Genomic DNA, 26,104 nt, shown 5'->3' with positions numbered 1-26,104 from the left:
CGTACATGATAAATGTACTTCCCCACTAAGAGCAGACAACTGAGGTGTGTCCACGTGAATTATCCTCAAAGAATCTTGAAGTCCAGAATGAACAATGAATTCCGTCTGCCATTAGTAAGATTTACGGCTTGCCCGTGAATCTGGGTATGTTCCAGATGCACAAGCTAATTCAATATTGAACTTAATTAACATCATTTAGAATACAATTTAGGAAGTTATTCAATACATACTGAAGGGAGGAAAATAAGAAAGATGTTTAGATTATCAATCTACAAAAGAGCTTGCTTCCATTATTACTGCAGGTGAGAACTAACTACATTTCTGGTCCATTCCTCAGGACAAATTTAAGAACAAGTTCGTGTGTTGCACCGTCATCCTACCAGAAGGCAGCACTATTGTTTGCACACGATTCCTCTCTATTGATATTTACATGTTACATTCATTTTTGGACGTGGCTACTGCAAAAATGGCTCAGTTTATTTTTTATTTTTCTGCGATATCAGATTTTCTTTTTCTCGCACACAAAACCCACATGCTTTGACACCTACAAACGGATTAACACATTCATTCTACACCAGGATCCTCACTTCATTTGCAGTCAGACTAATTTACATGTCCCCCAGCAACACGACAGCTCCCAAACCAGAAACCAGACCTCCACTTACCGAGCACGAGAGAAACTGTCATAATTTGATGGCTGATGCTGTAAAGGGCCTTCTTTCTGATTTCCAGACTTTAAATAACAGGATCTAATTTCCCCTAGAAAATCATGAAATTTCAGCAAAGAATATTAGACAAGTATTCGTATATGATCATTCCAGCTTATACATTTTTCAAGTCAGAAGGAACTCATTTTGGACTGTTTTAATAATAATTGTTGGTAATCTAGGTCCATTCTTTATATTTTCCCACAGAATGTGTAACTAAAAAAATCTTCTTGACATACCTCTCTAATAATATGCTGAGACAAGTTTGCCTCGGTTACCTATTACTTGCTTTTGATCAATTAATTTGCACCATCTCTTAATTCACTTTTATATACATTTGACCCTTGGACAACTTAGGTGTTCGGGGCACCGACCACCCACACAGTTGGACATCCACATATGACTCTAACTCCCTACTTAAAAACTCAACCACTGGGGCGCCTGGGAGGCGCAGTCGGTTAAGCGTCCGACTTCAGCCAGGTCACGATCTCGCGGTCCGTGAGTTCGAGCCCCGCGTCAGGCTCTGGGCTGATGGCTCAGAGCCTGGAGCCTGTTTCCGATTCTGTGTCTCCCTCTCTCTCTGCCCCTTCCCCGTTCATGCTCTGTCTCTCTCTGTCCCAAAAATAAATAAACGTTAAAAAAAAAAAAAAAAACCTCAACCACTAATTAATGGGGAAAGCCTTACCCATAACACAAAGTCAACTAACACACATTTTGAATGTGATATGTTTTATATACTGTATTCATATAATAAAGTAAGCCTGAGAAAAGAAAATGCTATTAAGAAAGTCAAAAGGAAGAGAAAATACATTTCCGGTACTGCACCGTATTCATCCCAAAAAACCGAAACAAACAAACAGTCAAACAAAACCATGTATATGGAGACCTGTGCAGTTCAAAGCTCTGTTGGGCAAGGGTCAACTGTTTTCAGTTCATCGTTTTGTCTATTTTCATCATGTGTCAGTATGATGAAACATACCAGGCCCATGTGTCTTTGTATCATGTGCTAAAAGAGGCTTATCAAGCATGTGGTTTTGTTTCGTGGAGGTCATGAGACCATCCCCACCTCAGAATTTGCAGATGAGCAGGGGCACAGAGCACTGCCTAGTGTGTCAGCCTAGTAATGAGATGGATGGCAAGAGATGGAATTAATTTGCAGAGTTAAATTAGTCTGCTAAAGAGGTTCCGGGTATTGAGGTGTGAAAATCAGTTCACTTTGTAAATGGAAATGGTCTCTCTGCAGAACAGGTTTGAGGTGTACCTTCTTCAGGTAACACGGGAGCATAATTAACTGTGTTATAAGCAGCTGGAAGGTAGACTGAAGGACAGGACCTCAACTGGAAGGTTCCTCCCACCAAGAGATACATTTATAAGGAAGACCGCAGCCCCCCTGGAGGCTTTGATATAAGTGTTAATGTTGTTCTTTAAAGTGTAAAAGACTTCTTTGTCTGTTGATGCAAAAGCACTTCAGACCACAAAGGATTGATCTGTAGATAGGGTAACCATATTATTCATTATCCAAACCAGGATTCTTTTGAGAGTAAAATAACAAACATTAATTGATGTGTAAAAAACATTAATTGATGTCTTAAGCCAAATACCCATCCTCAAAAAACAAGGGCCTATATCACTTATCTATAGAACTTTGAACTTGCCACTTAACATTACTTCCTTCCTCCTTCCCTTTCCTTCCCTTTCTTTCTTCCCTCTCTTCCTCTCCTCCTTCCTTCCTTCCTTCTCTTTGTTTTTTTCTTTCTTTTGCTATTTTAAATCCTTTTTATGACAAGGCACTAAAAATATATATCAAGGTCAGATTTTCAACATACATCCAATAAATATTTACTAGGTACTAGGCACTGCTTTCCTAAAGTTCACAGTTGTGAGGGGGAAAATACCATTAATCAAATTATTATAGGTCAATAAATAATTAGAAGTTATAATAGTATCAAAGAAGGAAAAGGACAGGGGGTTAAGAGCAAAAAGCAGAGGAATCTGACTAAGTCTGGGGAGCCTAGAAAAGGTTTCCCTGAAGAACTTTCTTTAGAATTAAGATATGAAGGATAAATAGCACATTGTGGGCTATGTACAGGGACATGCTATGTGCAAAGGCCCTGAGGCAGGAAGGAGCACACTCTGCTCTAAGAACATTCTATGTGAGCAAATCGTAGGACTAAGTCAAGAACATTCTATGTGAGAAAATCGCAGGACTAAGTCTTCCTGTTCCAAAGTCTAGTACTGAGGCTAAGAGACCACACGGGCATGAGAAAGCCACTAGCCTTATCCCTTCTTCCTCGTTACTAAGAAGCTCTAAGGACTTACCGTGTTCGTCGATGAAGACATGCATAGCGTCCACAGACATCTCATCTTGCACAGATGTTTCAGGCCCACTGATAACTTGCAAGACGGAGCTGTCTTGCTGGGAAGTTACCCTGTAGATTATCTGTCTTTGTCTATTGCCCTGGAAACTTAACATATATAAAAGTTTCAAGAACTATTAGGAACTCCTCCTTATCCTTAACAAACCATTAACAGAAGCAGCCACTAACTGAGGCTGCTTCACACTCTGCCCCAACATGAAGCTAAGTAAGTAAGTTAGACTCACAGGGTCGTGATCTTGGCAGGCTCGGTGAACACGGGGCTGGTGCTAGTGTGGTCTTGACTTTGCACGTCTGGTTTTCCTTGTTTGGAACTGTGTCCATTAGGCTTTTCACGTTCCTGGATTTCCTCCCTTTTCTCCTGGGAGCAGGTATCTGAAAAACATCATTTGATGTGTTAACATAATGTTAAATAAGAAATTAATGTGAAAGCCCTTGGAAATAAGTTACCAAAACTGAAACAAGAATAGACAGAAAATCTACACAGCTCCTATGAATTCAGAATGTGTTTTGATCAATTTTATTTTTACCAATTATGACAGTACCTAGGTATATTTGAAAAACAGTTTATATGTTAGAGGCAGGTTACTGAGCTATCTATGGACATCACCTACTCTAGGTTCAGGGAATCCCTTGAAATAACCCCAGTGACCACTGGCTCAGCTGATTGAAAATCACCCATTTCGATTACTCGGGCCTGAAAGGTTCATAACTCATAAATGGACAGCATCAGATGAAAAAATAATTATGTAAACAAACCTGACTACTTGGGAGCAATGTCTCATTTACCGCTTTAAAATCTTATCAGTCATTCCTTGTCACTCATTCTCCACCTCTAGATTTTCAAGGTAAAGGTAGACTTAGTCCCTTCATAAAGTGGATATTCATTAAATAGTCGACTTTGCACTCTGTACTTGGCACCGTGGAAGACACAGTGAGATACTATACTTGCTCCTTGCCCTGAGAATAATTTCAGGTGAATGAGAATGCTGAAATCAATAGGTACGAAAAGATTCTGTGAGTTTTTGCAATCCTCTTTAAATAGTTGACCAAAATAAGGGCCTTAGCTTATACCATGATGCACAATGGAATCCACCCCTAAGGGTCAGCCCCTCCTTTTCTGAGGATATACCCCAACGGCCAGTTTTAGGGTTATAAAAACCACTGTATTCCCAAGACCAAAGACGTCAAGAGTTATGTTCTTCTGAGTAAATTGTTGTCTAAGAGAAGAACACAAGTGAGTGGTTTGAACCTACAGGTCCTTTCAAGACATGCTATTTGAAAAGCCCACTAAGATCTGCCTGGGCCCGCAAAAAGTAAAATTATGTTAGCTTCCCTGCAGTATAAATCACACGATTATGTATACAACAAAGATTTTCATCCCTGGACTTCAAGCAATTAGAGAAACACTGCTGGCTTCTATGTGAGTCCTGAAGATAAACATTCCCGGCACATTTGTGAAACTGCCATTAGAATTTCTTGGATCCAAAAATGTTTGCCTTTCATTTGACAGCTCGTCAAGATAGAAGCTTTCAGTTTTCAAGAGACATGCTTGTGAGAAAGTGCTATCATAACAAGTAGCGTTAGCCAGTGATCATATCGCATACAAAATTGCAGAAAGGCGAACGTAGACAGCTCTACCCCTCATGCTGCACGTAACTTCTATTTATTCGTGTCTCTTTCTCATAGTTTAGTCTCTCCTTCTCTTAAATGGGTACATTACATATGTCAACATACAGACTATTTGTTTTCCTTTTTCCCTTTAAAATAACATATTGACAGGAATTTTCTGTCTATAAAAACAGTGCACATAATTGTGTATAATTAAAACCAGAGAAAAGAAATTTTAAATCACTCTTAACCCTACCACGCTGCCACAGGAGTCAGTTTGATACATACATACCATACCTGTCTTTTCTTCTAGGCATATACACTTTTTCTTCACAAAAATTAAGTTGTAATACAGATATGATTTTATAACTGTTATATTTACGTTAAAGTATTATAAATATTTAATGACATCAGATATTCTTCTTGACCATCTAGAAATGGTAGTTATATAATATTACATCGATACAGCATAACTTATTGAACTAGAGCTCTATTGTTGTAAATTTAGGTTGTTTCCATTTTTCCATACTTTGGATCATTCTTCAAAAAGCATCTCTACATACATTCATAATTATCTTGTTAGAAATTCTAGAAGTGATTGAATACGACACAGGTGGTGGCCGCACAAGATACATATAGAAATAGAACTCTGACCCACAATCTACAGCAACCAGTCCAGAAAGCCAACATGCCATGGACAAGTCCTATGACTTGTAGGAAGTCAGATGATTATTTCTAGCAAACAGTCCAGGAAGCCAAACGATAACCTCTGTAAGAATTGGCCCCAAATGGCCAGGACTCGACTAATTACTGAGAGCTTCCCTAATTTTTGTCCCTGCTTCCAGCCAGAGAGAGCCAAACATGCCCCCCTAACCAATCACACAGTATGCTCTAAGTAGCCTGCCTCCAGTATCCCCAGCCTCCAGTCGGAGGACACCTGAAGCCTTCCCTTTTCCCCACTACAAAGCTTTCCCACTCCTCCGCCTGCCTTTGAGTCTCTACCGAAACACAGGTGATGGTGGCCAACTCCCTTGCTGTAGCAAGCTCTGAATAATAGCCTTTGCTTCTTCTCATTTGAGTGGTCTTTGTTTACTTCCACAAAGTTAAATTAAGATGCCCCAAAACAAAACAAAACCATGGTTTTAAAAGGCTTTTGATACATGTGCGGTTTTCCGTAGCCTTGAACCTTAGGACACCCCCAAGCCCTGAAGATAACCATAAAGCCCTTTGCGGAAAGGGCCTGGGTTGGAAAGAAGAGTATCATAGAGAGAACTGGGAAATCTTGTATCTTTTGACAATCACGTAAAGCTCAAGCACTGTTTCGCTATCAAGCAGGAGAAAGATGAGGGCGCGTTGCCTAGGCTGCTGGTATCATTAAACACTGTCATGTTGTGTTAGAAATATAGTCTATTTCTGTTTTTAGATAACAGCACATAACAAATTATTATTGATAGAGGAGCAAGAAGATATCACTGATCTCCAAGATAGAAGTGAAACAGCATCTAATTTGCCACCTTGAGTTCTCACCTTCCAAGAACTAAAAGACTTACGTCCTGCTCTTTCATCCTTCAATTGAAAACCTCTGTCAGGCACTTGGGTGGCTCAGTCAGTTGAGCATCAAGCTTCAGCTCCAGTCATGATCTCGCTGTTCCTGAGTTCGAGCCCCACGTTGGGCTCTGTGCTGACAGCTCAGAGCCTGGAGCCTGTTTCAGATTCTGTGTCTCCCTCTCTTTCTGACCCTCCCCTGTTCATGCTCTGTCTCTCCCTCTCTCTCACACACATATACATTTTAAAAAAACAAAAACAAACCCTGTCCTTTCCTGAAAGAGGTAAATAATCCACTCCTCCCTCCCTGCCACACCTGCAGATTCCTGAAACCAAGCCCCTTCCTTTCCATAGAAAACCAAGTAGCATCCATATTTCTTTGCACACCCCTAGATTTCCAATTTAATACTGTTCAGATTGGTTCAGATTGAATGTGGTTAGCTGACAAATTTAAGAACAGAAACTTAAGCAGACAAATCAAATAAACCTTGGCCTGAGGGGGGAATCAGAATAAAAGGCTGAAACTGATCACGCAGCAAGACTTTTCACCCATTTTCCTAATTGAATCCTCACAGTAAATCTGCAACATATTGTTACTCCTGCTTTATTGAAGAAACTGTGACTCCGATGGATTTAGTAAATTGTCCAATCTCACCCAGCTGGCACCGCAAAACCAAAATTTGCCCCTGGGTTCTGAGGTCCCAAAGCCAGGGCTCTGTCCACCATACACACAGCTTCCTGGGAAGACACACATGTACAGATCTACGCCATCCGATACGGTAGCCAGCCGCATGTGGCTATTTAAATAAGGTTACATGAGGAGTAAATGAGTTAAGATGAGAGTAACTGTGTAATTTATTATTCAAACTGGGAACACTTTTGAGAGTGAAAAGCGGTTGTATTACTAATTATAGTGGCAAAAAAAGTATAAACGAGGACCGTCTGGGGCAGATGACAATGTACGGTCATGCCTGTTAATACATGTAAAGGGCTTAGGACAGTACTTGACATAAATTAAGAGCTGTGTGTTTGTTACAATTATGTTTACAAATTGGGATAATTAAGGAGCCCTGCACGTAGGATTTTATAATGGAACTCAACAGAAAAGTGGATTCATTTCACAGAAACGTAGTTTACAATCAGCTTTCCCAGAATGCATCTATTCTTAAAGAGACAGAAATCTACTGTGAGTTCTGGCCACTGTGATAAAATATAATTGCTTATTTCCTCGGAAATAAACATCGCGGCCTTCTAGGGAAGCTGAACATTCATTCCTAGGCCTTAAATTTCCTGCTGGAGTAAGCCCATGTTGATAGGTGCTCAGCACACTAGTATTGGCACACTCGGCAATTATCAATAACGCCAAGCAGCAATGGTCCGATATCCTGCCATTCGCAAAACCAAATCACAGAAGGTAATGCACACATGTATTGCCTTCTTCGCATCAGCACGAAAGAAATGATGTGGAATCGTACCTCCGAGAAGCCCACTGTCTTTGTTCTGCTCCACTGAGCTGTTCCTTTGGTTGGACGCCGCCAGCTTGGAAGTGTTGATTGACTCTAATAGGGAGACAAATTCGAGGAAGTTGGATTCATTTGGTATTTGTCCTTCCTTAGCCTCCAGGTCAGATTTGGAAGTTGGTATTGTTTTTTCTTTATCGCTAATAATTTCTGCGGAACTTTTGCTCAAGAAGACATCTGTACCACTGTCCACGCTGAGAACCCGGGCGTGTCTCTTTTCATGGCTGGTTTTACAAGATGATGGGTCAAGGTTAGCCTGGCCTTCCTTTCCCCCCTCCGTCTCAGGGGCCGCGTGAGGTGTGAACGGGGGAGTTGCTTCACAGCGGTCTCCTGTGGGGGAAGGACTGCCATCCTTTGTGGCATTTCCTCCTTCCCCAGATTCGTAGCCAGAACACTGATTGGATGACGCCTCCACCATCAATCTCTCGGGACTCCTGTCACCTCCACTGCCTTCGGGACACATGGCGCCTCCTGCCCCATCCTCAGAGAGCTCCAGTGTGATGACAGGAATTCTTATCTGCTCCGTGTTGGGAGGACTGGCCACCCCCGGGGCAGCCGGCTCAGCGTCAGACGTGAAGCCAGCTCTCTCAGTGCCAATCACCTTGAGGTGGAGCGAACTTTCCAAGTCTGTCATGGAGTTCGGAGTACTGCTCATGGTGATGACAATTTTAATGGGTTCATGCAGACTCAGTGGGTCTCCAGGTTGAGAAGTATCAATGAGAGTGACAGCTACCTCGCTGTCCGAGTAGTCCACTTCCTGCTTCAAGGGCGGGTCCGCCTGCCGGGAGGCATCCGGTGACGCACGTGCAGGTCTGGCGATTACAGTGTTGCACTGAGGGCAGCTACTGCTCAGGCTGTCTGGAGGGGACTCCCTTTGCCACCGGTCCCGTAAGGAGCCCGAGGCGTAATTCGCCGGTTCGGGACTCAGGACTGAATTCTCACTCCCCCAAGGCTGGAAAGAGACATCGGTTTCTAGTAAGTCGTACTGAGACAGAGACAGGTGTGGCAACTTCTTCGAGGCTTCTTTCTCCACTAAGCCGCCCTCGGACCTGTGGCGGAGTGGGGGCTGCCGCCTGCCTCCCCTCTCTTTCCCTTCGTCGCTGGCTGGACTTCCTGCCACAGCTGGTTTCCTGGGGATCGCTGGCGTGGTCGTGGTTTCCGGCGCGCACACTTTACTTCCTGTTCTGACACCAGGTGAGGTAGATAACACAGGTGCTACAGGTTGGTCTTCTGAGAGAATGACACCTGAAATAAACCACAGGCACTTTCTTAGCTCCCGAAACAGGTGAGAGCCGTCCCGGGGCGAGACCTCGTAATGCAAAGCGAGAAAAGCAGCCCTAGCAACCGATGCGGTTGGATGCTTATTTTTGTTCTTTTATTTTTGTAATATAATTTATTGTCAAGTTAGCGCACATACAGTGTATACAGTGCACTCTTGGCTTTGGGAGTAGATTCCCATGATTCATCGCTTATGTACAACACCCAGCGTCATCCCAACAAGTGCCCTCCTCAATGCCCAACACCCATTTTCCCCTCTCCCTTGCTCCCCCCGCCCCAAACAACCTCCGTTTGTTCTCTGTATTTAAGACTCCCATGGTCTGCCTCTCTCTCTGTTTGAAACTATTTTTTCCCCTTCTCTTCTCCCATGGTCTTCTGTTAAGTTTCTCAAATTCCACATATGAGTGAAAACACATCTGTCTTTCTCGGACTGACTTATTTCACTTAGCATAATACCCTCCAGTTCCATCCACGTTGCTGCAAATGGCCAGATTTCATTCTTTCTCATTGCCAAGTAGTATTCCATTACGTATATAAACCACATCTTCTTTATCCATTCATCAGTTAATGGACACTTAAGCTCTTTCCATAATTTGGCTATTGTTGAAAGCGCTGCTATAAACATAGGGGAACGTGTGCCCCTATGAATCAGCATTCCTGTATCCTTTGGATAAATTCCTAATAATGCTATTGCTGGATGCTTATTTTTAAAATATCACCTCCACTCTGAAATTGTTTTTAAAATCTCGGTGTTTAAAAATAATAATTCAGACTTTTAGATTTTGCTGTTTTGTGACCTTGGGAGGCCCACTGATATGTTTTAAACAACATGTTTGAGACTTATTGTCAGGAAGGTCCTGGCTCTGCTACTTACTAGCTAGGTTACCTTGGGCAAGGTACTTAATCCTTAATCCGTTACCTTGGGCAAGGTACTTAATCCTTCTAAACCAAGATCCTCAGGATGCCTGGGTAGCTCAGTTGGTTGAGCATCTGATTTCAACTCAGGTCACGATCTCCCGATTTGTGGGTTTGGGTCCCACGTCGGGCTCTGTGCTGACAGCTCAGAGCCTGCAGCCTGCTTTGGATTCTGTATCTCCCTCTCTCTGTGTCCCTCCCCCACACTCTCAAAAATAGACAAACATTAAAAAACATTTTTTTAAACCAAGATCCTCAACTGTGGCGCTGTTCTCACTTGGGACCAGATAAATATTTGCGGTGGGGGCTGTCCTCTGCATTGTGAGATGTTTAGCAACATCCCTGGCCTGTGCCTACTTGATGTCAGGAGCAACTGTGCCCTCAATCATGACAGTGGAAAATGCCCCCAGACACTGTCAAACATTCCCTGGGGAGGACAGCCCCCCAGTGGAGAAACACTGCTCTCGTCTTCAACCTCTTACCTGTAAAATGGGAATAATTATACCAAACTCTTAAGGCCGCCATGAGGATCTAGAAGGATAGATGCAGAAAATAGTAGGCCAAGGGCTTGGCACTGGGCTTGTTAGCGCCTTGGTCTGAGGACAATGATAACCTCACACTTCTGATGTGATTCATAAATTTTCAAAACATTTCTTTTTTTTTTAATTTTTTTTAACATTTATTTATTTTTGAGACAGAGAGAGACAGAGCATGAATGGGGGAGGGTCAGAGAGAGAGGGAGACACAGAATCTGAAACAGGCTCCAGGCTCTGAGCTGTCAGCCCAGAGCGCGACGCGGGGTTCAAACTCACAGACCGCGAGATCATGACCTGAGCCGAAGCCAGACGCCCAACCGACTGAGCCACCCAGGTGCCCCAAAACATTTCTAAATTGTATCTGCAATACTTACGATGGTGACTGAGTGAGCTCTATCCTCCCAGCTTCCTATATCTGTTAACGACCCTACCACTCCCTAAGCCTCTTAAGCTTGAAACCCTCGGGTAATACTTTGGTTTCTCTTTCTTGCCCAGCCTTATGGTCATTCAATCAATCAATACCTCAGTTTTCCTTCACTTCTATCATGAAGAGTGTTCTCTAGGGGCTCAAGGGGTCTATTGCGAGGGTCTGCAAAGCCACAGGAAAGTCAGGATAAGCAACTTGTCATTTACTCAAATATTAGAGGAAAAAAAATAAATACAACTCTTAAAGTAATATAAAATATTACCTTATTATGTAAACAAATGAGCATATGATGAAAAAGAATGAAACATTTTAAGACATAACATGTATTTTTTTAATCCTTGCCATAGGCTGATTCAGCCTATGACCCTCTGGAGCAGGTGGAATATACACCCCCTCCCTTCCCTCCAAGGACACTCTGGTAGAAAGAATTGAGTCACTACACGTTGTAGTCAGAAGACTTTCTTTGACTCTAGTACAAACTCTGGGCCTATCTCTCCCATCTGGACTGTTCTTTCTCCTCGCCCACTGGAGACCCCATTCAAGGCTTTCTTCATAACCTCCTCCAACATGTAACTTTCCATGATCACCTAAACCAGAAATAAGCTCTCTTCTGAAATCCTTAAGCAATTAACGTCTGTAGGACTAAACTTTATTTACCATACACTTTTTAAACTGTAGCTCTTTTTAAATGTACATTTAAATTACCTTCCTAACTGGGCTGCATGGTGTTCTAGAAAAACAACCACAATTTATGCTCACTGAATCCTCCAAAGAAACCAACCTATTATCTTATCCACACTCATGAATGTTGGTTGATGATGATAGTGAAAATTATTTGACTTTGTAGCAACGCTATGCAGGTTATCCTATTCTACAGAGTAGATGCCTTGTCATGGAAATAGAAGAACGGAAGTGTCTAGAAACATGTCCAAGTTCACCACACTACTGACAGATCTACGACTAGAGCCCAGATCCCCTGAGTCCTGACCTGATGCTCTTCTACTCCCTCACATTGCCTCTCTATCTGTATGTATGGCTCCTTTACTTTGCCATTCAGATCTAAACTTGAATGTGGTCTCATCAGAGACACTTTCCATGACTGCACAATATCAAGTGCACTGTTGAAAATGAATAAAAAATATTGCAGGAGGAATCCAAACCACCAGGCAGGGCCTGAGGAACGGGGTCTTGGGTTGGGTCTATAAAAAACATTCATAATGCATTTTTGTTTCATTACTTTCCACACCACACAACTGTGACCGCACAGATTTGTATGCCCACAGGACCATTTCCTGATGTACCAGACGAGAGGAAAGAGCACCCTAGGTTTTAAAGCAAATAAGGATTTAGTGCAAAGACCCTGTGATGGGAACTTGCTTGGCATGTTTGAGGAAGAGAAAGAAACTCCATGAAGCTGGAGTAGAAAAGCAAAGGGAGCATGAGAAGAAGAGAGATCCACAAGGCTGGCAGGGTCCAAAATATAAGCCAAAGTGTGGCACGTAGATTTTATGCTGAGAATAATGTGAATCCAGCAGAAGTTTTTCAAGGGGCACATGATCTGAATGAGGATTTTAAAAATAACCCTGCCTGCTGCATGAGGGATAGACTGTGGTGAGGTATGATAAAATTGGAAGAGAGACCAGGGAAGAGGCTGCTGCAGTTGATGAATGACAGTGTTTTGGACTAGGGCGGTAGTGGTGGACATGGAGAGAAAGAGATAAATTTGAAATATGTTTTGGAGTCGAACTGACAGGACTTGCTGATGGACTGAAGCTAAAGGCAGTGGGGGAAGAGAAACCAAGGAAAACTCCTTGACTTTAAAGCTTTGATAACAGGACTGGTGGTGGGACTGTTTACTGATAAGGACAAAACAGAGGAGATACAGATTTAGAGACATCAACTGAGAGATCTGGTGGTGATCCATTTAATTTGACTATTAGACACCTGATCCGGGAGGAAAATAGGTGTAGGCAACTGGATGCCTGGGACAGAAGTCCAGATTGAGGTCAAAATTGGAGAAACAGATTTACTCACCATCATTTCAGATGGTATTTAAAGCTAGATGTGAGATCGCCAAGGAAGACCTGGTATCTAGAGAAGAGAAAGGGGCCCAAGACCAAGGGTACTCCAGCCTTTACATGTCAAACAACAGAGGAGGATAAATCAAAGGACATTGAGAAGGAAGTCAGTCAGGAAAGTGTGCTATTATGAAAGCCAAGGGAAGAAAGTTGGTAACTACAACTTATTGTACATAAATGAACAAAGCCATACCATGGCCTATAAATGGGTCTTTGGGAACACATCAGCACGTCATACCTCAGTGCCTGCTTAATCCTGAGTAAAAATGACAATAATAAATTTCCTACCTGGAAAACTAAGAAAAATAGTTGGCCTAAAATGACTCTACCAAGATATTGCTGAGCAATGAAATCTAACCCAGTAGTCATTTGTTTTCTATCCTTGACACTTTAACTATAAAAAACATACTATATTACTAAATACACACACACACACACACACACACACACACACACTCATCAAGAAAGATACTATGGCAAAGCTATATGATCATGTCAAGACATACAGAAAAAGCATTTGACAAAAATCCAGTACCCTCTCATGATAAAAAATATTCAACAAACTGAGATTAGAAGAGAATTTCCTCAACCTGACACAGGCTATTTATGAAACACCCAAATCTAACATCATATAAAAAGGTGAAAGACTGAATGCTTTCCCCATATGATCAGAAACAAGGCAATGATATCTACTCTCATAACATCCAATAAACATTGTACTGGAAATTGCAGACAGAGCAATTAGTCAATAAAAAAAAAAAAAGAGGCAACCAGATTGGAAAAGGAAAAGCAAAGTATCTCTATTCACAGATGATATCATTCTATTTATAGAAGATCCTAAGGAATCCACTAAATAACTATTAGAACTAATAAACATTTAGGAAGTTTGTACAATATGACATCAATGTGCAAAAATCAATTCTATTTCCATACACTACCAATAAACAAGGTAAAATTAAATTAAGAATACAATCCCAGTTATAAGAGTATTTAAAAAATAAAATACTTAGGAATAAATTTAACAAGAGTACCAGACTTATACACTGAAGACCTACAAAACATTGTCAAAATAATTCAAAGAAGAACTAAATAAATGGAAAGACATCCCAAGTTCATGGACTGGAAAATGCAATATTGTTAAGATGGCAATTCTTCCCCAATTTATCCACAGATTTAATAAAATCCTTATCAATATCCCAGATGTATTGTTTGCAGAAATTGATGGTTCACATGGCAACGTAGAAGACCCAGGATAGCCAAAATAAGTTAGAGGACTCACAGTTCCCAGTTTCAAAACTTGTTACACAGCTACTACAATCAAGATGGTCTGATAATGGCATAATGATAGATATATAGACCAAAAGAATAGAACTGAAAGTCCAACATAAACTTTTACATGTATGGTCAACTGATTTTCAGCACGGTGCCAACACAAGTTAATGGGGAGCAAACAGTCTGTTCAATAAATGATCCTAGGACAACAAAAAACACGTGCAAAAGAATTAAGTTGGACCCCTACCTCACATCATACACAAAAATTGATTCACAACAGATCACAGACCTGATTATAAGAGCTAAAACCGTAAAACTCTTAGAATAAAACAGGAATAAATCTTCATGAACTTGGATTCAGCAATGGTTTCTTATATGTGACACAAAAAGCCCAAGCAACAACAATAATAACAACAAAACAATAAAGTAGACTTCATAAAAATTAAAAACTAGAGCATTTTAAAGGACCCCAGTAACAAAGTGACAAGACAACCGACAGACTGGGAGAAAATATTTGCAACTATATCTGATCAGAGACTCGTATCTAAAAATATATAAAGGGGGCGCCTGGGTGGCTTAGTCGGTTAAGCGTCAGACTTCAGCTCAGGTCATGATCTCGCAGTTTGTGAGTTTGAGCCCCATGTCGGGCTCTGTGCTGACAGCTCGGAGCCTGGAGCCTCCTGCAGATTCTGTGTCTTCTCCTCTCTCTGCCCCTCCTATGCTCATACTCTATCTCTCTCTGTCTCTCAATAATAAATAAATGTTAAAAAAGTTAAAAAATAAAATAAAATATATAAAGAATTCTTACAACTTACCATAGAAAGACAATCTGAATAAAAACTGGACAAATAGGGGACACCTGGGTGGCTCAGTCGGTTAAGCATCTGACTCTTGGTTTCGGCTCAGGTCATGATCTAACGGTTTGTGAGTTTGAGCCCCACATCAGGCTCTGTGCTGACAGCATGGAGCCTGCTTGGGATTCTTCCTCTCTCCCTCTCTCTCTCCCTCTCTTTCTCAAAAATAAATGAATAAACATTTAAAAAGTTTTTAAAAACTGGGCAAAGGACTTGAATAGACATTTCTCTAAGGATAATGATGGTGACAACATCAATATCATTAGGCATTAGAAAAATCACTAATTTCATGTAAATCAAAGCCAAAGTGAGACACCCTTCATACTCACTAGAATGGCTATAATCAAACATACAGATAATCACAAGTGTCAGGAAAGACATGGAGAAATTGTGACCTTCATGTATTGATGGTGGGAATGTAAACTGATACACCTGGTTTCTAAAACAATCTGGTAGATCCTCAAATGATGAAACAGAGTAACTATGTGACCCGGCAATGCCACTCTTAGGTACATATCCAAGAAAATGAAAACACATGTCCACATAAAAACTGGCCCAATGAATGTTCACTGAAGCATTATTTATAACAGCCCAAAAGGGGAAAGAACACAAAGTCCATCAACTGATGAATGATAAACAAAATGTGGTATAGCCACTGAATGGAATATTACTTGGCCATGAAAAGAAATGAAGCAATGATACAAAGCTACAACATAGATAAACCCTGGAAACATTATGCTAAGTGAAAGGAGCCAGTCACAAGAGACCACGCTGTATGAAATGTCCAGAATGGGCAAATTCATGGAGACAGAAAGAAGATTAGTGGTGGCCTGAGCCTGGAGAACGTGGGGTGATTGAGGAGTGTGGCTAAGCGTGGTTTCACTTCAAGGTAAGGAAAATATTCTAAAATTGATTATGATGATGGATATGCAACTCTGTGAATATACTAAAAGCCATTAAATTATATACTTAGAATGAGTGGATTGCACGGCATCTAGATTATATCTCAACAGACCTGTTAAAAAAATAAACAACACTACCGTGCCTTTTAACGACAAAAAGAATTGAATACTAGGATAGTGTATTATAAGATTGGTCTAGGAAAAAAAAAATGCTTTAGTGCAGTGTTGTTGAAAACACATTGGATTTAGCAGTCAGGTGTGGATCTAAACATAACCTGTATGGGGGCGCCTGGGTGGCTCGGTAGGTTGAGTGTCCGACTTCAGCTCAGGTCATGATCTCACAGTCCGTGAGTTCGAGCCTCGCATCAGGCTCTGTGCTGACAGCTCAGAGCCTGGAGCCTGCTTCGGATTCTGTGTCTCCCTCTCTCTCTGCCCCTCCCCTGCTCGTGCTCTGTCTCTCTGTCTCTCAAAAATAAACATTAAAAAAAATAAAAAAAACCACACATAACCTCTACGTTTTACTTGTTATGACTCAGAATTTTATTCATCATACATGCAAAGTCTCTACTGCAATTCCTACTACCAGGAAGGAAGGAAGGAAGGAAGTAATTGTTTCAGTTAGAATGGTGAGGTTAAAAAGGGCCAGAACAAATACTGAAAATATAAAGTAATGGCATTAATAGCAACAGTAAGCTTGATCTGGAATAAGTAGCCTAAAATGACAAAAAAGTGTGTGTGTGTGTGTGTGTGTGTGTGTGTGTGTGTGTGTAAATGGACATAAAATAACAAAAATAACACTGTTATTATTATACAAATAATAAATATTTGTATAACATATTGTTATAACATAACATAACATATATATATAATGTTATATATATAATATATATAACATAATATATAAATATTGTATAACATAAAATAACAAAAATAACACTGTTATTATTATACAGATGAAACTTTGTGACTAAAATATTTGAAACCTAAGTTAACACTCACTTCCTTTCGGTAGCAGTAACATAGTAAAAAGAATTCGAAAAATCCCTTACATATTCTCATGGAATTTAGCTGAGTGATGAAAAAATAAACTTCATTTCAGGTTTTCAGACCCAAGTGCTAATTTCAGCTGTTTTACCAAAGATAAAATTTTATGCTACTTTCGAAACTTAAATAGGGCATAAATTTCTCTTTGTAGTAGCACTACAAAAAAATAGAATTGCAGAGAAAGGAAGTAGTTAATTCGGGCCTCCAAAAGCTCTTTTCTGAGTTTTCTGAAAACAATCAAAACATAAGAAAATGAAATCTTTGTAAAAAAGTGAAACAAAGATCTGGGGGCTTAAAAGAAAACTCCCAGAAACAAAATTCGTAACTTGAAGGAAATGCAGTCCATGGAACACTCTATAATTTCCTCTGTCATTTTCAATGGAAGTACTACAATAAAAAGCTTGAAAATCAATGATGAATTGATCCTGTTTTCTATCTGCTGTTCTGAGCCACATGAAATAAACGCAGACTGGAAAAAGCACAATGACATACGATCGATGACATATTACAATTTAGATGTAGAAATGATGCACAAATTCTGATGAGAAATAATGAAAAGTAAGAGTGAGAGAAATGAAGTTGGACTAGAACTATGCCTTCTTAGGTACAGTTCTTACTTTGAATTAATTCACTGGCATTCTGTTTTACGAGAATTCTTTTTCACTTCCCTGAAGCTAATGCTGTGATGAAATATTAAATGGCGGTAATGAACACTCTACCTTTGAGATCTTCCACTGTTTCCTGTGCCGGCAACTCCTAGACAAACAGAAGAACAAAAATCAATCCATGACTCAGCTTGGTGCCCATCTCTGGGCAGTCAGCGGACCCCTGAAGCAGCCGTTACTGTCTTCCCAAATGGCATGTGGCGGGGCGCCTGGGTGGCTCAGTGGGTTAAGCGTCCGACTTTGGCTCAGGTCATGATCTCGCGATCCGTGAGTTCGAACCCCGCGTCGGGCTCTGTGCTGACCGCTCAGAGCCTGGAGCCTGTTTCAGATTCTGTGTCTCCCTCTCTCTGACCCTCCCCCATTCATGCTCTGTCTCTCTCTGTCTTAAAAATAAATAAACGTTAAAAAAAATTAAAAAAAAAAACAAACCAAATGGCGCGTGGGGACGAGACTATACAGTGTCTGCTCTGCTTAAGCGTCTAATAAAATGGAGAGCAGAAATGAATACAAAATCTAGGTAAGTGTAGACGCTCAAGCAAGACCACTGTACTGTGATAAAAGGGCATTTGATAGTTAAGAAAGTGAAAAGGAGAGAGAGAAAGGGGCTACGGTATGCTACCCGCAAATAGAGCCCAATAAAGTTAGTCTGGAGCAAAGGGGATTTAGTGACTGCCCAAGAGACAGGCGTAATTCAATGTGGACATGTGGGGTAGTGCAGTTGATTCCAGGGGAGGACACTGCAAATATGGTGATTCAGATGAATGACAGACAGGAGCAGAGGAGAAGGAGGTCGAGGTCTGCTGACAGGTTCTTCTGGCCAGAGTGGCAGGCCCGGCAGGTGGGGCGGCCGGCAGAGGAGGCCAATGCTGTGCTTCCAGCATGAGACTGGATGTTTATCTCAGGGTCCAAGGGCTCCCCAGGGGTCATTTCCACACCCTGAGATGTGGTCAGCCACAGCACAGGGGCAGTACTGACTGTATTGTATTGAACTGTATTGAACGTGCAATACCCCTGCACGTTCCCGTCCAGGCAGGATCAACACTACACAACAAGAAACGGTGTGAAACAGAAAAACACACACTGACCAGTGGCCCAGATGAGTGCTGAGAGTTTATGCTCTGCCCTCTGGAGCTGCAGCGGAGGGGAGGCGTGGAGAGGTTCCGGTGAGGCTCTTCCTTTTTGCCATTGTTAATCTGCCTGGTGCTGCTAACCCATGTGAGAAACACAAGAGCAGTGATGTTATCAAACAGAACTGTGACTGGGTAGCAGTCCCCAAACAATTCCCTTTCCTAGATCCCATTGTGTAATCGTCATTGTGTACAAATTTTGTTTTTAAGGGAGAATAATAAATATTACTTTAAAATAAGACATGCTCGGGGCGCCTGGGTGGCTCAGTCGGTTAAGCGTCCGACTCGGCTCAGGTCATGATCTCAAGGTTTGTGGGTTCAAGCCCCACGTCAGGCTCTCTGCTGACAGCTCGGAGCCTGGAGCCCACTTCGGATTCTGGGTCTCCCCCTCTCTTTGCCCCTCCCCTGCTCATGCTCTGTCTCTCTCTGTCTCTCAAAAATAAATAAACGTGAAAAAATATTTAGAAAAAAAATAAGACATGCTCTCCTAAGGAACTATCAGAAATAAGGGCGAGAAAAGTGACAATGACACTCAAGAATCATTTTTAATATTTCAGTTTCATGCAATGTATGACTTCTATATTAATAAACACCAGTGTTCTTTTTGAAAATACTCTGGCATGCACTAAGCATTTAAATGACGAGATAAAAATGCTGAATTAAAATACTTTGCTCTGTTAGGCCTAATGCAAATGAACTGTGGAGCATTGTATAAGGTCATGTTAATAGTTAAATCATCTTGATTATCAGTATTAATTTTAGGCTTAAGCATATGGTTCAATAGAAGAAAAATGTACAGATTTGTGTCTACCTATACTGGTGTATTTTCACGAACAGCTAATAAATGGAAAACATTTTCACCAATACTGAAACATTTAAATTATGAACTGCCACATCAACAGAAATGTTACCTTTGATTTTTGTGATTAGTCATGTGTTCCTTGTTGGCCTCTTTGTCTTTACTTGGCTTTTCTTTCTTTTTGGAGGGCTTCTGCTGAATTACTTCTCCTTTATCAAACATGAGGTGTAGGCGATAGCTGACCAATTTGATTATGGTGAAGAATATAGTCACTGAACTGCAGTAAAAAAATACAGTGATGGCATTTGGAGGAAAAGCCTAAAGAAGAGAAGAGAAAGAGAAAATGTATCCGTTTGGAGGATTATCTTTTGTTTTAAATCTGAAAGCATTGTGGGACTACTTATGAAACATACACTGGGCAAGATTTCAAATTTTATTAGTTTTACAACTGTTCCTGGTTGCAATACCTGAGGAAAAAGAGCTGCTATCTCTTTATCTTAAAAAATTTTGTTTTTCTTGTTTCTCAGGTGCTCATAATCCTGGCACTTAATGACCAACATTTCATCTGCCGGCAGGAATCCCACAGAACAGAAGGTGTGTTAGAGTGAGACTTTCCATGCTCTACTAGCTAGTTGTTTTCCATAGCCCGATCTGACTGACCTTCCTACACATCTGCTTGTAGCAAAGGCCGGAGAAAGGCCTTTGAGATGCTGTTTCCTTCAACAAAACACAGAGAGCCTTGTTGAGAACAGAAGAAAGAAGGAAGGAGAAAGATTAATGTCATGGCCCCTTCCTTCCTTCCCTGCTCTCTTGTTGGGTTAACACCATCAGGCCATGGATTTCCCTACCGGTGTGATGCAGGCAAGGAGCTACAAAAGGGTAAGAGGGGTATTTACATCAGTGTGAAAGGATCTGGGCATGGAGTTCATGGTGACGGTCAGTTCAATTCTGTCCAATCCCCTCAAGAAACAGAAGGAATCACTGGGATCCATGCAATTGTCCCACCCTGGAGGATCCCCCACATACCTTTCTAGTTCTCTCCCAGGACCATGGACGACTGCAGGTTCTCTAGTCCTTCCCAAACTACGTTCTTATCTTTGGAGGTTGAAATAGATCCTAGAGTGTCTCAAGATGCTACCAAGGACAGCCTCAAGAAACAGCAAGACCCTTTCATCAATGCACCTTGCTGAAGGATCTCAAGAAATCCAGTGATAAGTATAGTTTCTCCTTTGACCTGGAACTGGCTGAGCCTGTAGACAACATGGCCCATCCCAAGTCTGCTCCCAAGTAGCCCCTGAATAACCCCCCATGGTCCCATGATAGTCCATCATCTAGGTAAGGCCATTTCAAAACAGCATAGCCAACACAAAGAATAAAGGAAGAGGAAAACTATCACCAACAAGGAAAGCTGAAGTGAAGAATTTTCACCATCACTGACTTGTTTTTACTCCATGGGAAAAAAAGTCCACAAATAAATATAAATTAATAAATAAGTGAATTAAAGATTAAGTAAAACAAATATAGATGATAGATAGATGATAGATAGATAGATAGATAGATAGATAGATAGATAGATAGATAAGGGAGACAGGGAAAGTCAGGTTCCCCACCTGGAAGCAGATAGGTTTCACATTTACTTCTCTCCTGATGAGAAGCTGTATGAACCTCAAGCAACATAGAAGTTTAAAAACAGAGAAAGAGTGATAGGGGCCACTAATGGTCCCCAGCACTTTTTCGTAACATGTCTCTGTATTTCAGGTCTAAAAAATTTAGGCTGAAGCTAGACAGTGAGTTTAAAGAAACTGATAAAGGAAGAATAAAACCCAACAAATGTCCTGAGAATAGATTAGCATACTATCATACACAAATTATATTCAAAAGTGGTTTTTTTTTTTTTTTTAATTTTTTTTTCAACGTTTATTTATTTTTGGGACAGAGAGAGACAGTGCATGAAGGGGGGAGGGGCAGAGAGAGAGAGGGAGACACAGAATCGGAAACAGGCTCCAGGCTCTGAGCCATCAGCCCAGAGCCCGACGCGGGGCTCGAACTCACGGACTGCGAGATCGTGACCTGGCTGAAGTCGGACGCTTAACCGACTGCGCCACCCAGGCGCCCCACAAAAGTGGTTTAAATTATAATGTAACTTGGGCTTCATAGCACTCTGATTAGTAAGGGGCCACAGAAAGAATTCGTGCTCACTAAGTACCGCATGTGGTCTCCTGCATTTCCCAGCCTCTCTTGCAGTCAGGCTAGAGCCATGTGACTACTTTTGACCACTGGACTATGAAGAGAAGTGGCAGGTGTCACTTCTAAGCCTAGACAATTTTGAGCTAGGTGCCTCCCTCATCTCCCTCTTCTCTTTAGCAGGCAATCTCAGAGACCGTGTTTTCTAGATGATCCATGTGCAAGATGGCAGATCTTCCTTCTGCTTGGATACCTGGGTGACTCTGGAACAAGGTCCTAACAGACCCGAGACAGACATGTGCTAGAAGTGAGAAATAACCCTGTGATTCATTAGACCACTGAGATTAGGGGTTCTGCCTGCTGTGGCAGCTAACACTAGGAACCTAATACTGGGGGTTCCATTTCCACCAGAAAGCTTCCATTCAAATTATATTAGAAATAAATGGAGGGAGGTGGAACATCAGGCATTGAGAAGAGAATGCTTAGCAAAGGTGAGAGAGAAAAGATTACATATGGATATTGGAGAAAATTCATTTGGAAAAAAGTGACTTGCCACAATAAGAAGAGGTATTACTTTTTAGTTTACCTTCGTAAATATGGACTATAGCATTGGCTTGGCAGTGTTGAAGTTAAGAGAAGGCAAGAAATTACAATGAGGCTTAGCATGTAGTTTGCATCCCAGTTGAGAAAACTTCCTTGTCTCATCCTCTATGAAGGACCACTGACACTTAGTCACATCCCCAAAAAGCTCATAGACGTCACCAGGCCATAGTGAAAGACAGATATTTTACTGAAAATTTCCAGGGAGAGAGAAAGGTTTTACAATATGCTACAGATGGCACATTCTTCCTCCCAAAATACCCTGCTCTCCTTTAAAATCTCTTCCTTCAGTAGACCCTGCAAACAGAACCTAGAATCCTCCCAAATATCCCCTTTTTAATGCCATATAATCAAGCTCTGCGGGGGCTCCTCCAATTCTACATTTCCAGGGACGTCACTGAAAATCACTTCCTAGGCCATTTTACTGATGACATCATTATGCTCAATCAACAAAAGATCCCCAGCTCCTAGGCAGGATTTTCTGTCCTTACAAGTAAGAACGCAAAGAGAGAAGGAGGGCTTAGGAAGAGATGTGTCATGCATGATCAGTTTTAATTGGCTTTTAATTTATATCAGACGTCCCCCACCTCCCTCCATATTAGGTATATTTAGATTTTGAATAATTTTTTCCTTGTTTCCATGAACTTATCATTTTAACACATTCTAATTACCAATAGGAGGCAATGCTTTTTCAAAATTATATCCTTGGCCAAAGAAAAGCTGTATGTGGTTCTCTGACACATTATCAAGATAACTAGAGGTATAAGAACTCATTTGACCAAACTTTTTCTGACAAAATTTCATGAAAAACAACATGCTGTTACCAGCTAAGCAATTACAAGTGTAGTCATTCGCACGGCTCACAAAACTGGATTTCTTGGAATTTGGTGCCATCTAGATGTGTCTGAGTGAACACCCAGACCACTCACAGTTCCCCCAGATGGAAGCCACTGCTGTTTCTTCAGGTTCATAGCTCAGCCTCTCTCACAGGGTGTACCCACTTTTCTTTTATTGTGGTAAAATATGTGTAATATAAAATTTACCATCTTAACCATTTTTAAGCGTACAGTTCAGTGACATTAAGTACATTTACGTTGTTGTACAACCATCACCACCATCTCTGGAACTTCTTCGTCTTCCCAAACTGAAAGTTTATACCCATTAAATAGTAATTCCCCATTTCTCCTTCCCCCAGTCCTGGCAACCAACTTTCTATTTTTATCTCTATGAATTTGACTCTTTTAGATACCTCATCATTGGAATCATACGGTATTTATCCTTTTGTGACTGGATTATTTCCCCCAGCATAATGTCCTCAGTTCAGCCATGTTGTACCATGAGTCAGAATTTCTTTCCCTTATGAGGCTGAATAATACTGCATTATCACTCATTACACATTTTGTTTATCCATTCATCTGTCGACGGACACTTGGGTTGTTTACCCTTCAGTTGTGAATAGTGCTGCTCTAAACGTGAGTGTGCATATATTTCTCCAATACCCTGCTTGCAATCCCTTTGGACATATATCCAGAAGTGAAATTGCTGGATTATACAGCAATTCTCTGTTTCATTTTTGGAGGAAACTCCGTGCTGTTTTTATAGTGGCTGTGCCATTTTATACCACTCTGGTTTTTAACTTCAAGATAATGGGTTATTGTTTTCCATTTCTTGAGTAGCCTGGAGAGATCAATAATCTGCTGAGTGAGGACTACCTATAAATCATGCCGGTGTCCAGTGAGAATAAACCACTCCTGAGGGTTTCAGTGTACAAACATAAAGAAGGGCACTCTTGGGGATTCAACCTTTTTTAATGTATATCTTATAAAGATTCCTCATTGATCTAATTTCACAAACTAATTTTGAAGAAGGCTTCTGGAAATAATTTTTTTTCACCTTAAAAATGAAGAAGCTGAAGCATAGAATGGGTTATACTTCCAAGGTGACAAGTACATATATCTCCTGTAATCTGAAAGGTACTTACCTAGCTACTTCCATGACCTGACAGAGAACCAAGGACTCAGAAGGAAAAAAAAAAAAAGTGTAAATGTCTTCTGGGAAGTCAAAACACATAACTGTTAGAGAGAAACTCCTCTCCACTCCTATGGTTTCCAGGAGAGGAAACACAGCTGGCCTCTCTGTGCTTCTAACTCCTTCCTCAGAGATTTCTGACCAGTATTGGGGGGAACAGGAAATGGACGTGCCTTCTCTTCTGTCCCAGGGGCCAGCCCTGACCAAGCAGGTGTGGGTTGGGGTGGCCTCTCTCCATACTGCAAGGTCTCCAGCATCAGTCCCAAGTCAGAGAGGCCCAATGCTTTCCAACCACTCCTGACAGCTAAGTGAGGCTCCATAATGCCACAGCTCACAATTAGGAGATACCTGCAGATACAATACATGTTCAAATAATAGCTTCCTTTGTAATAAAGGTGATCCCTGAACTCCATCTGCTTGACTCCCTGTCTCCCTCAAGTGGCTCAGAAAAAAGGAGGTGCTATTTATTGGGCCATCAAGTCTACGCATAAAGGTTATGACCTTGACTGGAAGGCAACTCACTCAGAGAATGGGTTGGAAGCTTTGTACTCTTACTCTAGACATATTTACGTGGCATCTAATAAGTCTAACAAATTTGGTATCCTGGCCCATAACAGAAATTAGAAGGCGGGATAGGAAAGGAGAAGGATAAGAAGAGAAAGAAGGAGAAGGAAGGGAAGTGGGAGGGGGAAGGCGGGAGGACAGAGGAAGTGGAGGGGGAGGAGGAGGGAATAGACGTAACCACAATAACGTAGCAAAACATAATAAATGACAGCATAGTGTTGGAAAAGTATAAAAAAAAAAACTATGAAAAGGCATGTCACTCGTATGGTCATTTTTTGAGACACAAACACGACTCAGTCATCTCTGGGGACATCACTACAAAAACATAATAAGATATCCAGAAGTACAAAGAAAATGTTCAACGATACTCAATATACTATCAGAGAAGGCAGGGGAATGTAAAACTATGAATGTAGTTAAAGTAAATTGAGTTTTCCCGCTTTAAGGTTAAGCTTCAAGTAGTTTAGAAAATGTTTTTACACAGAATCTGTGGCCTAACAAATAAGGCATTAATCTCCCAACCATAGCATTTGCACTGGTTTTTGCCATTTATATACCATCAAGGAGTGCTCGACAGTCCTGTTGTATGCCAGTATATTCCCTCTGGCTGCAAGGAACTGCCCAGTGTGGGTATTCATGCCATCTGGGGAAGACACAGGCTTCAGAAGCTCCTAGTTCATGTTTCTGGAAGCCTAACCAGGGCTCAACTATTAGAAGACCCTAGGTTATTCCCAAAAGACAGGGTGCAGACTGAGGTGTCTTATCTGCTTCAGAGATAAGAGAGATCCCGTCTTGTTCATCCGTTTTGTCAAATCAGAAGAGCTTTGTCCATCCAGCCGCCCATTCCTCATTCATTCACTCATTCATTCATTTGATACACAAATGCAGAGTGTTGGGCCGGGGCATTAGTTCCAATGACTTCGTTCAGGTAGGATTTGGGGTCCTATCTAAGGAAACTGTAACTCCCTTGGAGGGGAAAATCAGGCCACAAGATGGAGAAGTACAATCATTTCTCTGCATTTAAATACGCGAAGGAGTTGACAGGTTTTCACCTCCTGAATCACAGTTCTTTA

At 41.2% G+C, this 26,104-nt stretch overlaps 1 protein-coding gene across 4 annotated transcripts in view; it reads right to left on the bottom strand.

The window, feature by feature from the left end:
* PCNX2 (pecanex 2) overlaps nucleotides 1–26,104 on the bottom strand; it is a 305,815-nt gene that overhangs the window by 258,212 nt on the left and 21,499 nt on the right. For 3 of the 4 annotated variants that reach the window (XM_043596291.1, XM_043596295.1, XM_043596293.1), the window contains exons 2-8: nucleotides 19,768–19,973; nucleotides 18,815–18,935; nucleotides 17,784–17,820; nucleotides 7,714–9,003; nucleotides 3,310–3,457; nucleotides 3,027–3,172; nucleotides 666–759 (exon numbers count right to left, since the gene is read on the bottom strand). In XM_043596291.1, coding sequence (XP_043452226.1) covers nucleotides 666–759; nucleotides 3,027–3,172; nucleotides 3,310–3,457; nucleotides 7,714–9,003; nucleotides 17,784–17,820; nucleotides 18,815–18,935; nucleotides 19,768–19,973 — 2,042 coding nt within the window. The remainder of the gene's footprint in view (nucleotides 1–665; nucleotides 760–3,026; nucleotides 3,173–3,309; nucleotides 3,458–7,713; nucleotides 9,004–17,783; nucleotides 17,821–18,814; nucleotides 18,936–19,767; nucleotides 19,974–26,104) is intronic. The other variant, XM_043596292.1, reaches the window with a different exon arrangement.

Source organism: Prionailurus bengalensis, chromosome D2 (assembly GCF_016509475.1).
Source record: "Prionailurus bengalensis isolate Pbe53 chromosome D2, Fcat_Pben_1.1_paternal_pri, whole genome shotgun sequence".
NCBI classification, from domain to species: Eukaryota; Metazoa; Chordata; class Mammalia; order Carnivora; family Felidae; genus Prionailurus; species Prionailurus bengalensis.
This window is presented reverse-complemented; position numbering and strand designations above follow the sequence as displayed.